The following is a 16,903-nucleotide window of genomic DNA, read 5'->3' as shown; positions in this document are numbered from 1 at the left end:
CCTTTTTTATGTTATCTTTCACCCTTTCCATCCATTCCTTTACTGTAGGCGCTTCCCTCCTCTGCCATTTAAATGCAATTAATTTCCTCCCCTGAAAAAGGCATCTAATAACAGCTATGTGGATATCCCCTCGTACCTCCTCTTCTTCTATCAATCCCATTATACAGATTTTAGCTTCTACTTCCAGTGATAACCCAAACACTTTATTAATTTTCCCTATTATTCCTACCCAATATCTGTATAATCTTGGGCATCGCCAAATCATATGTATTAAATCTCCTCTTCGGTCTCCACACCTTTGGCATTCTGCGTCCTGTCTACTCCCAAATCTAAACAATTTAAGAGGAGTGTAGTATACCCTATGGATTAAATACATTTGAGATATAATATGTGATGGCGATAAGGAAACTTTCGCCCCCAATGCCAGAACCTTTTCCCACTGTTCTACCGATATTGGGCCCACCTCTCTTTCCCATTTTACCTTTTTTTTCTCCTCTATTACCCCTTCTTGTTCTGTTCCCTTTAGATACCTATAGATCTCAGAAATACCTCCTTTCGATATATTATAACTTATAATTCTCCTTAGTACAGGCATCTTACTCCATTCCAACTTCCTGTCTCTAAATTGTGCCTCTAACGCATGTTTAATTTGTATATAATTAAGGAGGTAATAAGCCGGCAACCCATATTCATCCCTTAGTTCCTGAAATGTTTTCAGTCTCCCGTCCTTATATAACTGCGCTAAGAAGTGTACGCCCCTCCGATCCCATTCTGCTAATCTCCCCATTTTCTTAATTTCCTCCAGATTTTTATTTTCCCATATTGGTGAGAGTTCTGTATATCCTCTATACCCCAATATTACTTTTACCTCCTCCCAACACTTTACCATCAGTTGGACTGTGGGGCAGCTGGTCCTAAATGAGTCGGCTTCCACTGCTTCCGCGACCGTATTATGTGGAGTATCCCTCCCCAGGGGACCACTCCCCTTTCCTGTCACTGCTACTAGGTTACCTCCCCTCATATACTGTAATTGGGCAGCCAGAAAGTAGTATCTCATATTAGGTAGTGCCATCCCACCCATTTCCCTTGGTCTCTGTAGTACTTGTAAGCTGATTCTTGCCACACTGTTCTTCCATATCACCTCTCTAAACAAACTTTCTATTTTTTTTAACCAATATTTTGGAATCCAAACCGGTGAGTTTTGTATAACATATAATATTTGAGGCATCCACACCATCTTAATTAAATTGCACCTACCGGCTACTGACAAGGGGAGGTTCTTCCATATTCTGATTTTACGCTTTAATTTTGCCATAAGTGGAACTAAATTCCCTGCTATATACTGCCTTGGGTCTGCCGTCATATTCACTCCCAAGTACTTCATTTGTTTAACTATTTCTATTTGGGATACCTGTACTGGCAGTGGGGTATCGAGGGGATCCACTGGTAGGAGAGCAGATTTTTCCCAGTTAATTTCAAGTCCAGAGAAATACCCGAATTCTTTTATCAGGGTCATTGCCGCCACCAATGAGGGCCCCGTGTCCCCTAAAAACAACAGTATATCGTCTGCATACAAAGCAACCTTTTCCTCTTCATTCCCTCTTTTAAACCCCCGGATATCCTGCGCCTCTCTCAAGGCTATCGCCATAGGCTCCATCGAGAGGGCGAAAAGCAGGGGCGACAAAGGGCACCCCTGTCTTGTCCCCCTCTCCAAATGGAATCCCTCTGAACATTCCCCATTTATTCTCACTTTCGCCCTTGGATCTGTATACAGTACTCTTATCCATTGCATAAATCTCGGACCAAATTGAAATTCCGCCAACACCCTCCTCAAATAATGCCACTCCACACTATCGAAGGCTTTTTTCGCATCTAGGGACATAACTGCTCTATTCCCTTTGTTTTCTGAAGGAATCTGAATGTTTAAATAGGCACGTCTCACATTCATATTTGTGGACCGCCCTGGGATGAACCCAGTTTGGTCCTGATGTACTAATTTTGATATTATATTTTTTACCCTTGTTGCAAGTACTTTTGCCAAGATTTTGACATCTGAACACAGTAACGATATAGGTCTATATGATGCGGTCTCCAATTGGTTTTTCCCTTCTTTTGCTAGGACCACCACTGTGGCCTCCATCATTGATTGCGGCAGCTGTCCCGCTTCAAAAGCCCCGTTGAGCACCTGTAGGAGAGCCGGTAAAAGTATCTCCCCAAATTTTTTATAAATCTCTATCGGCAGTCCATCCGGACCTGGGGCTTTCTGATTTGTCATTTCTGCTGTTACTTTTTGTAGCTCCTCCAGGGTCAATGGTGCTTCCAAGCCCTCCCTATCTTCCTCCGACAGCCTGGGTAATGTTATTTTCCCAAAAAATTCCTGCATCTCCCCCTCTACTTCGGAGTTTGAAACTTTATATAGTTCCTCATAATATTTTCTAAACTCTTCCACTATTTCAGGTGTTGACTTCCTCATACCCCCCTCCCTGTCCAATATCGCCGGTATTATTGGGGACGAACTATTTGATTTAGCAATCAATGACAATACCCTCCCCACTTGTTCCCCTTCGCCAAAGAAGGACTGCCTCTGGAACTGCCTTTTCTTCTCCTCTTTCTCCCATATAAGTCTTTTATATTCTACCTGATTTTCCTCCCATTCCTTGGAGCTTTCTTCTGAGGGGGCCCTTATATACCTCTCTTCTGACCTCCTTACCCTTTCTTTTGCTTCTATTCCCTTTGCTAACCCATTCTTCTTAATCTGCGATATCTTTTTTATTAGTTCCCCCCTTAAGAAGGCTTTCAAGGTATCCCACATTATTCCCAGGGACGTAGATCCCACATTTATGCTCAAAAATTCTTTTAGATTTTCTTTTACCCCCTCCATATTATCCATTAGTTCTAACCAAAATGGATTTATCTTCCATTCCCTTCTGCTACATCCTCTCCCTATTGTCATTAAAAACATTACCGGTGAATGGTCCGAAATCCCCCTTGGCTCGTACTCCACTTTCTCCACCATCCCCAGAGCCTCTTCATTACACAGCACCATATCGATCCTGGACAAGGTGGAGTACGTCTTAGAGTGACAAGAATACTGTTTTTTTAAGGGGTTCCACCTTCTCCATATATCCACAAAACCTGTTTCTTCACAGAATTGAAATAACAACCCATTAGGTCCCTCCCTACTACCGACCTTCTGTGGGAACCTATCTATTTTTTGATCCATTATCATATTAAAGTCCCCTGCTATTATGACTGGGATTCCAGGCTTATCCTTTATAAACTTCAGCAGTTCATATAATATTTCTGCATTAAATGGTGGTGGGATATACACAGTTGCAATCACACATACTCTATCTTCTATACCACAAAAAAGGAACACATATCTCCCTTTAACATCTATGATGCTCTGCCTGCAGGTTAGACCCGACCCAGGATCTATTAAGACACTCACTCCCCTTGAGTAGGAGGTGTATGTAGAATGATATTGTATCCTATATTTTCTGTGTCTTAGCACACTGATTGTATCTCGGTCCAGGTGGGTCTCCTGCAAACAGAGCATCCCATAATTACCCATATTCCCCATGGAAAATAACGCACGTCTCTTCAGCTGTTCCTTCACCCCCCGTACATTCCAAGAACAGATTTTAACCTTTTTAGTGAAGTTCCCTACCTTACTGCTTACTCTCATATTTAAAGCCTAAAAACACAATATCATACTTTTATTCTCCATTCTACGTGCTTTCTCTGTGTTTTCACACGTGATCTCCCCCCTTACTTTTTTTTTTTTCCCCTGTGCTCCAAAATTTTAGTCCCACACATATTTTGTATCTCATATTTACCATATTTCTTATGCACATTTTACACACATTTTATATAAATTGAACAATATTATTTCCTTGTGCCTCCCTTAATTTCATTTTCTTGTGCCCTTTTTCACTGACCACCGTATTTAATGCAATTTCACACATCAACTTTATACTTAAATATTTTTTGTGCAATTAATAATCCTTTACCATGCCTACCTATATCCTTTCCTATCCTTTCAACCTCCTTTCTCTCGCTATCATTCATCCATTCATACTCCCCATCCCTTTTTTCTTTCCCCTCCCCAACCCTCCCATGCCCCACTTGGGGCCCTTCTAAGGGGCTTCCAACATGACCGTTTTTACCTCCCAGGGTGATATATCCTCCCCACCTACTCGCCCTACCCACCCACTCCCATTACTCTTATTTCTATAACAAAAAATAGTCCACATTACTGCCGAAAAAAAAAAAAAAAAAAAAAAAAAGGAAGGGGGGAAGAAGAGAGGGAGGGAGACAAACAGAGCAATATGGGGGCATTCCCTCTTAGTCCGGAAAAAAGAGAAAAAAAAAGAAAAAAAATGTCCATTTTCTTTCTGTTTTCATATTACAGCATTCCCCTCTGTTGCAGCAGACATTTATTTTCCTCCAACCACGACTTAGCTTCTTCTGGACTATTAAAAAATATGTTTTCCCCAAATGCTGATACCCTCAACTTTGCCGGATAAAGCAATGCATAATTCACTTTAAGACTCTGCAATTTCTTTTTGCACTCTATAAACTTGGCTCTCTGTCCTTGCAGCTCTGGGGAAAAATACGGATACAATGAAATCTTTATCCCATTATATTCAAGATTACGCAGTTCTCTTGCTCTTTGAAGGATAACAACTTTATCTCTATAGGACAGCAATTGGATGATTATGGGTCTAGGATGACTTCTTCCTTCCACCATCCTAAACGGAATTCTATACGCCCTTTCGATTGCAAAAAATCTTGATAGCTTCTCACTCCCTACTTTATCCTTTATCCATATTTCCATAAATTCAAGATCATTGCCTTGACTTTTCTCCGGAAAACCTAAGACTCTGATATTTTTCCTGCGTATAGTATTTTCCATATTGTCCATTTTAGCCATACACAAATTTAACTGGCCCTTCATCATTTGCATCTCCTGTTTCAGCGGGAGTACATCATCCTCCACCTGGCTGACTCTCTCCTCCATATCTGATATACGGGCCGCAGTTTTCTGTACTTCATTTTTAAGATTTAACCCATCTTCTCTTATCTGCTTTAATTGATCTGATACATCATCCAATGATAATTTACATGTATTCACCGCAGAAAGAATTTCTTTTAGTGATGGTTCTTTACCTTTTGCCCAAATTTCTCCTTCTGTACTTATCTCAGTGTCCCGTCCAGTCCCCCTCTCTAAGGAGAGATTACTCACGGACGCTTGTGCTTCCGATATTCCACCCATTACACCCGTAGTGTCCGACCGGACTGCCACACATATTGCTTTATTTAAACTTGTCGGCTCTATTTCGGTCGTCAAGCCCTGGCTTTTCCTTCCGACCGTTTGCACGGCTGCAGTACTCTGCGGCCGCCCCTCTCCGACTTGCACGTTCTTTTTGGGTGTTTGGTTTGGAGTCTGATTAGGCGTATGGGCATATCGCTCCAGTTTAGAAGCAGCGGCAGCAGCAGCAACGCCTGTCAGCCCGGTCGAGTGACCAGCCTTATCTTTGGAACTACGTAATGTTTGTGATCCATTATGTGTGGTCGCCTCCTCCACCCCCCTTTTCCTGGTCATACCTTCAGATCTTACGTCTCTTCCACCGGGGGGGGGGGGGGGGGTATCACTCAATCCCTCCCTTCGCTTTGATTCCCTCTCTCACACGGTTTCTTACGTGGGGATCAATGTTCCTCTATGGGAGAGCTTCCTGTGGCGACCTTCACATACCTCCACTGTTGCGCCGTTCGGTCAACCGAATGTACCGTTACTCTCGCTTTGGTGGTGTCACAGCTTCGCAGCGTCCCCTCGTTTCGGCACCTCAACGCTCGCATCCGGTCACGCCCCCAGGGGAACTTCCTCTGCCAGATTTTAGACAACCCACGTTTCCCCCCGGGCACATCTGATGCAGCATTCCGAACCCTGAGGCATTCGGGGTGTTATCTAGCCTCACATTTTAGTGTAGCGGGACGTTGGAAAACGACTGCAGAACTGACAGACCCGACTGGCTCTTACCGTCTGGACTTTTTGAGAACAGCACAACTGCGACACTTTTTAGACACCCTAACGCCGCCTAGGGCCGCGTCTTCTTCTCCCACACCCATAGAAGATCTATGCTCCGGAACGGGGTTGGTGGCTCACACTCTGTCCTTAACATATACGATACTTAATGTTCCGCCGGAAGGCTATCAGCTCCCAAGTCTCATTAAATGGGAAAGGGAACTGAATTGCACATTCACAGATCTACAGAAGCAGAAAATTGTGCTGTTTACACACAAATCGTCAATCTGCACTAAGGTGCAGGAGAAGAATTACAAACTCCTCACGAGATGGTATAGGACCCCGGTAGTTTTGCGTAAATTTTTCCCGGCGGTGTCGGATGAATGCTGGCGCTGCCGGGAGGGGACGGGGACTCTGTTGCATATTTTTTGATCCTGCCCTAGACTTGGATGTTTTTGGGAGTGGGTCCGTCGGATTGTGCAGGGATTCACTGATTATGTAATCCCGGATGATCCGGCGTTCTTCCTGCTTCATGTTAACGACATACCCACACGCTTGTATAAGAAGTCTTTGATCAGACATTTGGTAGATGCGGCGAAGGCATGCATTCCCCTTGCCTGGAAATCCCCGCTCCCGCCTACTCTGAATGCTTGGGTCAGGAAAGTCGAAGACGTTAATAAGATGGAAGACCTTGTCCTGACGAGCCAACACAGACAGGAGTTATATACTAAGACATGGCAGCTTTGGAATGTATTTAAATTCTCACAAGAGGGGCAGGCCCTACGGATGCCCCTAGATCACCCACCGTGAAGTGGATGATATCGTGACCATTAGTTCGACTGTTCACCTAATATGAGTATTCTGGACACCCATGCTCGTGGGTACCCCCCTCCCATGCCCCGCCCCCCCCCCAGTCTCCTTCCTCCTGCCCCCCGCCTGACCTTTACTTACCTCTCCCTTCCTACTTCCTCTTCTATTCACTGTTTTTCTATCTAGCTTTGGCTTCCTTGGCACCTCAGGGCTCTGTTGGAGTTCCTGGGCTTTCTTACATCCTTCTACAACTAATGGGAAAAAAGAAAAAGGGGGGGAGAGACCTGGCCGGACCTAAACGGCATGATGTTACATGTTACTATCAGGAGATACCTGTGTTGCAGTTGTACTATGCCGTGTATTCAGAATGTCGCTACTTTATATTGCCCTGTGAATGTTTGGATTTTGTACATGTTGTGGCCGGTTTGGTCCTTCCGCCCAAATACAATACAAATACGCAGTTGTTCCCAGGGTAATGGTCCCTTCACCCCAATGTCTTCCTGGCTATGTGCCAAAGATGGGGGATCCCGGATGTAGATCTGTTTGCGTCCAGGTTCAACAACAAAGTCGACAACTTGGTGTCAGAAACAAGGGATCCACTCGTATGCGCAACAGATGCGTTACCTTGACTCCTTTGCAGGATCAAGCGGGAAAGGAAGTTGGTAGTTCGAGGCCCGGAAGATCTTGGTATGCAGAAAAATTGATGGTGGTAGGGGCCCCATGGACCCTACCACCAGGTCCAGACCTGTTATCGCAGGGACTAGTGTTCCATCCTACTTACAAACATTAAATTTAACAGTTTGGCTATTGAAACCCACATTCTGAAGACTCGCGGGCTTTCAGGCTCAGTGATATCTACCTTGATTAATGCAAGGAAGCTTCCAGAATAATTTATTATAGAGTCTGGAAGGCATATGTTTCTAGGTGTGAATCCAGGGGTTGTCATCCTAGGAAGTATGTCATAGGTAGAATTCTTGCCTTTCTGCAAATGGGGCTAGAGATGAAACTGGCCTTGAGTACTATCAAGGGCCAAGTCTTGGCCTTATCGGTTTTGTTTCAACGTCCGCTTGCTTCACATTCTTTGGTCCGAAGCTTTATACAGGGGGTAACGTGGCTTAATCCACCGGTTGCAGCACCCTTGGGACTTTCATTTAGTTCTGTCGGCATTACAGAAACAGCCTTTTGAGCCAATACGACATATTCCTTTGGTCCTTTTGACAAGGAAGCTAGTTTTTCTGGTAGCCATTTCTTCTGCAAGAAGGGTATCGGAATTGGTGACTCTTTCTTGTAAAGAGCCATATTTAATCATTCACAAGGATAGAGTAGTATTGCGTCCTCATCCTAGCTTTTTGCCAAAGGTGCTTTCAGGTTTTCACCTAAACCAGGTCATTGTTTTACCTTAGTTTTTTCCAGAACCCTATTCCAAGGAAGAAAAGTCACTACATTCTTTGGATGTAGTGAGAACAGTCAAAATCTTTGAAGACAACTGCTCAAATTCAGAAAACAGATGTTTTGTTTCTGTTGCCTGAAGGTCCTAGGAAAGGACAGGCAGCGTCGAAATCCACTGTTGCCAAATTAAATCGGCAAGTAATTGTTCAAGCTTATGGCTTGAAGAGTAAAGTTCCACCTTTTCAAATCAAAGCGCACTCTACCAGGGCTGTTAGTGCTTCATGGGCAGTGCATCACCAAGCCTCCATGGCTCAAATCTGCAAGGCTGCAACCTGGTCTTCAGTCCATACATTCACCAGATTCTATCAGGTGGATGTAAGAAGGCATGAGGATATCGCCTTTGAGCGCAGTGTACTGCAGGTGGCAGTATAGGTCCTCGGGTCTGACTGCACCCTACTTTTGTTTGTGTCCCCTCCCCTCAGGTGGCATTCCTCTGGGACATCCCATACAATAATAACTGTGGCTCGGTGTCCCGTGATGTACAATAAAGAAAATACGATTTTTTTTTTATAACGGCTTACCTGTAAAATGCTTTTCTTGGAGTACATCACGGGACACAGGTCCCTCCCCTCTTCCTGGTTACATGTGTATTGCTTTGCTACAAAACTGAGGTACTCCCGGTAAAAGGAAGGGTTATATGGGGAATTGAACTTCCTGTCTGTGCCAATTTCCCTCACCTGAGGGTGTCATATAACCCATACAATAATAAATCTGGCTCTGTGTCCCGTGTTGTACTCCAAGAAAAGGATTTTACAGGTAAGCTGTTATAAAAATCCTATTTTTATTTCTTTTGTGATGAATGTGTTCACTTCTGCCAGTGTTAAATGGAGGAAGAGGGTAGGGAGATGGGGGAGATGGCAGAGAGAGGGAGCAAGGCAGAAAGAGCAGGCGGAGAGAGGGGCAGAGATACAGGGCTGGGGGAGAGAGAGCAGGGAGTAAGGGGAGGTCAGGGAGAGTCGGGGAGGGCCGGGGAGAGAGGGGGCAGGGTCTGGTCACAGTGCTCTCAAGTGTGTGGTCCCCAGGGGTCTTCCAGTCAGTGACTTCTCTCAATGTGGCTGTTGGCTGCTTAATCTTCCTGCCCCATACATCCCTGTCAAAGATGCAGTAGCACACGAGCAGGGAGCGAGGGGCGGGAGGGGGGTATGTCTGTCATGCTGCTCAGGCATGCTGGAGGGGATGGAGCAGCATGTCCTTCCAGGACAGCCGCAACCTTCTGAGCTGCCTGTCACTGCACACTTAGCCCAGGGACCGAGCAGCTCAGTGACCATCAAAGGAGAGGGAGGAGATGAACAGATAGATTTAGCCACAGTTTTTCCAGAGGGGGGGGGGGGTCATTCATTTCTGTGCATGTCGAGCTCAACAACTCCCCCCCCCCCCCCCCCCCCCCAGCATGCTACGCCACTCGCCGGGAGTCAGGAGTCAGTGCAGTGGGCAGCACCCATGGGAGGGGGTAAAGAGCATAGGGGAGGTATCAACTTGGGCCCCAGCATCCTGAGGGACCAGGCCCTGGGCCCCTTACACTTGTATGGGCTGTAGCCCCTGATGGCAGCCCTGTTCAGCTTTACTGGGTTGTAATTTATAAATGGACTGCTTTCATCTCGGTTAAATAGTGTAGTTGTAGTTTATGACCGATTACATTTTAAAGAGACTTTGCCGCTTGAAGGTAAGTAAAATGCTGCAGGTATGAGATTCAGGCACCTAGGAGTGCATATACCTGCAACAACTTCCCAAATGTTCTCATCTTTACCAAATACCAGGTCATTCTGAAAGGCAAAGCTCTCATACTTTGGTGTCAAAGCTGAACACTAAGTCCTGTCACACCTATTCCTATTTGCGTCTTTAGTCCCTAAATATGTAAACATATTGGATGTTTTATGTAGTGTTTTTTTTAGAAGAAATTCGCCTCTGTGCCCTGCCTGGGATATTTGGAGTGTAGAAGCGGGATCCAGAGGATTAACAAGGTACTAGCTCATAGAGAAGGGGATGATTGCATGGTCTTCTCCTGCATTGTGCAGTCAAACTAATAGCTCAGTTCTCCACATTACGAGTTTTTGGCTATCCCTGTGTAACCAGCGGCACTCTGCTGCCAGTGTGACAACCACCTGCACTGTATCAAGAGCTCTGATAAACACAAAGGATTGGGAACATTTTTTAGACACGCTCTTAGGATATCCTAATCCAAGTAAAAAAAGCAATTTTTACTCTATATAACGTGTCAAAGACAAAACCCACAGCCAAATCCACCCAGCAAAGCTTTGTCATGTGACCACCTCCAGCTCTCACCCTCTGCTCCTGCTCCCCACTGTCACTTGTAAGCACAGAATCTAGCTTTGCTCTCAGTGCCTCCCGGAATCAACAGGTCCCTGCACACACTCGCAGTGGGCAAATACACAGGTAGTAGAGCTGCCCACACAGGGGGGAACTAGAGTTGAACCAGGTAGGAAAGAGACATACAAGAAAGATTTGGGGGGGGGGGGGGGGCGCGCGCGCGCGTTGCACACTGTGCACTGCACACTGATAAACCCTGTACTCTGTACACAGCACACCCATGGAGTCTGCACTCTGTAGCCCACCCCATATAAAACCAGCTCTTGGAGGGCAACCATACTGCTAATGCGGCCCTTGATGAAATGGACTTTGACACCCATGCTATATAATTTCTTCTGAAAGCCACTAGAATTTTCCCCAGTTCGAAGCTAATTCTCCTTTAAAATTATTGTCTGTCTTGGGAATGGTCCAAGCCACAGTGCTTTTTCACCACTCCTATATATCCCCAGATCACTCCTACCTCATAGATCTAAATTTCTCATCTTGCTGTCCAAAATGTGGACATTTAGATGCACACCTGTTCCATGTTTTCTGAACGTGCACCAAGAATAGATGATTTTGAAACTCTGTAGTCTGCTATGCTACCACATACTCCTAAAATGACCTTTTACTCCCAAATGGGCACTTTTTTGGCCTAATTGACATCCCAGGCATCAATTTTTAGAGGCTGCAAACAACTCCATATTGTCATATACCTTGTAGCAAGGAAACCTATCCTACACAAGTGGCTCTATCCAGGACTTCACACTATATTTCTTTGTTTATATAGACCAATTGTCTTATGTTTTCTGCGTGGAATGGCTGGAGGCCTCCCTATGTAAGGAACCATGGGTCCAAAAATACTTAAACGTCCATAGATACTCAACAATCTATACAAAAATGTTTTCAAACCAATAATTCCCAAACTAATGCATAATTTTCCACTTAAGTCTCCTTCTGCATGGGCTGGACTCCGATTAGATTAGCAGGGGATCTGTCTGCCGATCCCCTGCTAATCGGAGTGGGCGGATGACTGGTCTGCGTCCTCTCAGTTCCGGCAGAGTGGACATGGGCAGAGCCCTCTATGCTCTATGGGTGGCCAGGTGTGTCGGTTTACTGATCAGCCTAAATGAAAGGGGACAGATTGCCTTCTGTTTGTTTTTTATCAGACCAAATCAGATTGCAGGTAGACGGGTATAGATGGACACAAGTCTGTTTACACCCACCAGTCCATATGGGTGAATTAAGGGTCTGACAGGGAGACCTGATCAGAGCCTTTGTGTCTATACTTCATACTATACTGACCGAGGCCTCCCCCTTTTTTTTACCTTTACTTGCTGGTTGTTAATCTGACTGCCATCCATCTATATACAGTACTCATTAATGTTCATCTTTGGACCCAGTACAACTGGTCTGTTTTTCAACTATACTAACAAATTATTTACAGTTTTTTTAATATATTGTTTCATTGGTCAGATGTTGTTGCCATTAAGTGTAAATCAAGACATCCTCTTCTTGTGGACTAGAAGACCTTGTCTCAGCATTGAATTGGGGTGGGGAGGCAGAAATGTCTTTCTGTCTTCTGGTTAGTCTTATTAAGAGCGGGTATTTAGCGTATGAGAAAGCTTGTGTCAAGATCAATCTGAAGATGGTCTCCTATCCATGGTTGCCAGGCTTTGGAGAACTTGGATAGTGTTGTGAGAATTGGTCATCATTTTTAATCAATCATGACTACTGTAAGGAGATTTCTAAAATGAATGTACCTGTTACCTATTTTTATATTTTCTGTCTTCCTAAACCCTTCATATTTTCATGAGCGTTTGTTTCTTCTCAGGTGATCAGCCAATCCAGAGCTCGATTCAACCCCAGCATCAGTATGATTAAAAAGTGCATTGAGGTCCTCATAGACAAGCAGTATATAGAGCGCAGCCAAGCCTCAGCAGATGAATACAGCTACGTGGCATGATGCCACTGTCAGATTGGCGTGTGTGAGAGGACGTCATCGCCGTCAGTTTTGGTGTGCTCCATTTGGAAGAAGCAGGCCTTTGCCTCCATATTTGATCACCTGGCAGTCTCAGTTTTTCTGCTGTTTACAACATCACCAGTGCCACCAGTGTCATGAGCGTCCGTGAAGATGCCTATAAATATTTCCAGCTCATGCCATTATAACATTTCTTACAGCTCTACTAAAAGGAATGAGTGAAGTATTTCTGGAATGTGGATTTTTTTTTTTTTTTTTTTTTTTTTTTTTTTTTTAATTTTAAAGATTTTTTTTTTGGGTAAAAATATTTTTTCTCCCCTTCTCCACGTTTGCATTTGATGTGTTCATTTTTTTTTAAAGTATCTTAAAAGACTTAAAGTCAAAACTAAATATTGTAATATTACAAGAAAAAAAAACCTAATAACTGTATCTACTTTAAAATGTACAAAAATGGCAAACATGATATTGCTGCTTGTCATATTAAAAAATAAAGAAATGTTCTGTGTATTTGTATAATTGATGCAAAGGAAGGGAGGCAGCATTAAGAAACAAGGCAAATTTAATGAATTTGTATGTTCTATCCTAAATTTGTATAGTCTTATGACAGACCTATTTGCTCCTTTTTAGTGTTACTTTCTCTTACAATAAAGGAGATTGTGCAGTTGGATTGTAATGTCTTTTGCCAGATTTAAACCTGGTACTTGTGTCAGGGAGCCAGAGGTCGCCTGGCAGTTGCCGCAGACTCGGAAGCTGCAAAGTGATATGTTAGGTCTAGACTAGAAACTACAAGACTTCAGGTTACTTCTGGCACAAGCTAAAGGAAATCTCCCCTTGCACATTGCAATCTGATTGCATCATCTCCTTTAGGTATATTATCTACATAGAGTGAAAATCAACCTGATTGAATATAAATGGAATGAATTGTTTAGGCAAATTTTCAAACTACATAGCTGTTTGTAATCTCTGTACTATGTTTTTAGATTTACCAAGTTGGCTAGTAACCCTGTACAACTTTTTTTTTTTTTCCCAAAAGTTTTGCTTCCTAAAAAACATTTTGTGATCCATTTCCATTTGTACTCCGTGTCTGATGCATCTGACTGCAATGACCAACAATAGTCAGCCAGCACTGATGGATTCCTGTTGCCCTCATACCATTTTTTCATTGTGGAAATGTCCTGGTGAAACCTTTCACCATGTTCATCACTGAATGCACCTAGATTTTCAGGAAAGAAGTCTAAGTGTGAATGCACAAAATAAATCTTCAGTGACATGTTGCACTTCATTGTCTTGTATGCTGTAGGAAGTGTCAACCAGCTGAATGTAGGATGCTCAACTGTAGATGCCAAGAAAATTCTCAACATCCTTTAATGCTTTCCAGATGATTTTCTCAGGCTTCACTAACAGATCTTCGAACCACTTGTCATTGATGACATATCTGATCGGTGGACCAGCAAAAATGCCTTTGTTAATCTTGAAGTTTTCTTGGAAGCATCTATATCTAATAATGAAAACCTTTGCTTTCCTTGCTCATCGCTTTAACAAAATTTTTCATCAGTCCGAGTTTTATGTGAACTGTAGATCTAAATCTTTGTGTCAAGAAGTGGTTCTCGTGCCATGTTTTTCTGTTTTGGAACCAAATACTTTTGAAGTGCCCATTTCTTTTTAATGTTCTACAACCACACTGTCCAATTAATATATGTAACAGTACTTGGTATATCGGAGCTGCATTGCAAACAGCAGAGCCACTGGTTGTGGTTCTCCACAGATATTCCCGTTGTACTTGGTGTACTCTATGTGCCTCAATGACTGTTTCATGTTTTGTATGTTTCCTTTTTTATGTGTGCTGCGTAGCCAACAGATCTTGCAAATTGCAAAAAAAAAAAATTCCTACAAAACTCCATGTAAGAGGTTACATTACAGGTTCTTTTTCACGATTAGCAGCTAATAATCTATAAGATGCACAGACAAATGTTCAGGAAGCAAAATATTGTTGTCCAGTGTATGGATGAGCTCAGGTGCACTCGGACACAAGTCTGAAACCCGCCTTAGCTTTTCCAGCAGGAAGATATCAAGGTTGACAACCAATCGCAGGCAGTCTCTGCACTGCATCTGCATGTATGCAAGGGGCATTCTGCAATGTTGGGAATACCTCTGCTTCGTATGATTGGCTGTCAACTTTGACAGCTTCCCGGCAGAGCCCAGGAGCATTTGGACTTGTGTGTGAACACGCAAAGACGCCAATTGTGACCCTTCAGATCATTCTAGTGCACAACATCATATATGTATGTAACAATAAACTGAATCAAAATAACTAACAATTCAAAGAGGTGGCAATTACTGGTAAGAACAATATTGATGAGCTGAATAAAATGTGTGAACACACCTGAGCTCATCACTGGTCTAGTGTAATGTGTGTGGCCAGCTTTTTGGTAAAGTTAAAGATCTAAAACAAACGTGTGAAGGCAGGCAGTGGCTGATCTTTATATAAATACCTCTGATGATCAGCTATCCAATCACCTGCTGCTTTGTGTACACCACTGTTTATTTTTACCATTTGGTACATTTCATATAGTCAGTAACTTTAGAACCCCCCTGGGGGGCTGAGAGAGATAAAGTATAAAATATATATATATTATCAAGTCACATGATAATCCAACAGGGATGATTGATCCCTCTAACCTGTCTGTACAGCATATGCCTGTCTTTTGTTCAGCTTCTTCTCTGGTCTCTTTCATAGCAATGGCAGCACACGCCCTTCCCTCAGGAGCGCGGAGTCCCGGCCTTGCTGCTTTCCATCTCTGATGTCATCGCTGGCAGACTCACTCAGCAGGCATGTAGTTCTCAGTATCAACCTGCAAGAGCGTAGAGAAGAAGGATGCCACATCCCGACAAGGCTCAGCTTACTTCTCTTCACAAGATTCTTCGAAATCTGCTGCTGTTTCTGCTGTTTTTTTAGATTTACTATTTTGTTTTTCAGTTTTTTTTTATATATAATCTTTATGTAGAAAAACATTTCTCTTGCAGAAAGTAAAATAAAGTAAGTTAAAACAATTGTTGTCTCATATCTATGGACAGCAAGACACCGGTGCCCTCCGCTGCTTACCAGAGATGTCGGTAGCGGCAGAGGCCTTCCTGAGTATGGAGACGAGTGAGGGGAAGATGGCACTCACCCGTCTCCATACCCTTGCAGGACGGAAAGCGACGTCAAAACATTTTTTATTTTTTAAATTGCGTTTTAGTGTAAATATTCGATCGGAGGTCTTTTTGACCCCAGATCTCATATTTAAGAGGTCCTGTCATGCTTTTTTTTTTTTTCTATTACAAGGGATGTTTACATTCCTTGTAATCGGAATAAAAGTGGCATATTTTTTTTTTTTTTTAAAGGATAGTGTAAAAATAAAAGGTAAAATAAAAAAAATATTTTTTTAAATGCGCCCTGTCCCGCTGAAGTCACGTGCAGAAGCGAATGCATACTTGAGTAGCGCCCGCATATGAAAACGTTGTTCAAACCACATGCGCGAGCTATCGCTGTGATCGGTAAAGCATGAGCAATAATTCTAGCCCTAGACAGAGAAACGTAAAGCTACAATCGCTGACCTCTCCTGAAAATGCTAGTTGACTGACTGTCGCTGCAATTTCAAAACTTTGAGTTGCTGACCTGGCACAAGTATGTAGATGAGTTTTGACTTGTATAGCAGCATGCTTGTTCCAGGTCACTTCTGTGCAGCCGTAGGCAATTAGCATTTTCAGAGAGAGGTCAGCAGTGACAGCGTCTGCCTTCGTCAGCACAGGTTCTGTTAAATCCAGGTGCTCGAGATTTGGTGAAGAAGCTGCCAACACCAGATGATGCATTCATGATGTTTCTGCTCTCTTTTACCAGTGACATCATTCATTTCCAGCATGTGCTTATCATAAATCGATGATGTCATTACACATGGATGCAAGTTGTAAATGGTATTCCCAGTATGAGAGTGAATTACATGGATGTATGAGCTGATTCATAAAACTAAACATGACAGTCTTCCCGGGGATGATTCATTGGAGAAGCCATGTTGGCTGTTCTGGTGGATTTTGTGTTGTCCCTGTTGTTGCTTTACTGCCAACATTTTAAAATCATTTTCAGGGAAAGATATCTGCTACATTTGTGTATTTTAAAGTATACCTATGGTCATAATGTAAAATGATATATTAATTTCTATGCTGCATTTTAATTATTTTTAGCCTACGCCTATTAACCACTTCCCGACCAGCGCACGACGATGTACGTCGACAGAATGGCACGGACAGGCATATTGGCGTACAGGTACGTCCAATATTCAACGCCGCTC

General features: G+C 43.3%; 1 protein-coding gene across 1 annotated transcript in view; it reads left to right on the top strand.

Annotated features, from left to right (window-relative positions):
* Positions 1 to 13,072, top strand: part of CUL2 (cullin 2) — a 154,524-nt gene extending 141,452 nt beyond the window's left edge. The window contains exon 21 of the mRNA XM_077491103.1: positions 12,429 to 13,072. Within this exon, the coding sequence (XP_077347229.1) occupies positions 12,429 to 12,560 (132 nt within the window). The 3' untranslated portion in view covers positions 12,561 to 13,072. The remainder of the gene's footprint in view (positions 1 to 12,428) is intronic.
* Positions 13,073 to 16,903: the final 3,831 nt, after the last annotated feature.

This window comes from Lithobates pipiens, unplaced genomic scaffold, assembly GCF_037356315.1.
Source record: "Lithobates pipiens isolate NorthernLeopardFrog02 unplaced genomic scaffold, aLitPip1_a1.2 Scaffold_19, whole genome shotgun sequence".
NCBI lineage: Eukaryota > Metazoa > Chordata > Amphibia > Anura > Ranidae > Lithobates > Lithobates pipiens.
The sequence above is the reverse complement of the archived record's forward strand: the minus strand, read 5'-3'. Positions and strand labels throughout refer to the sequence as shown.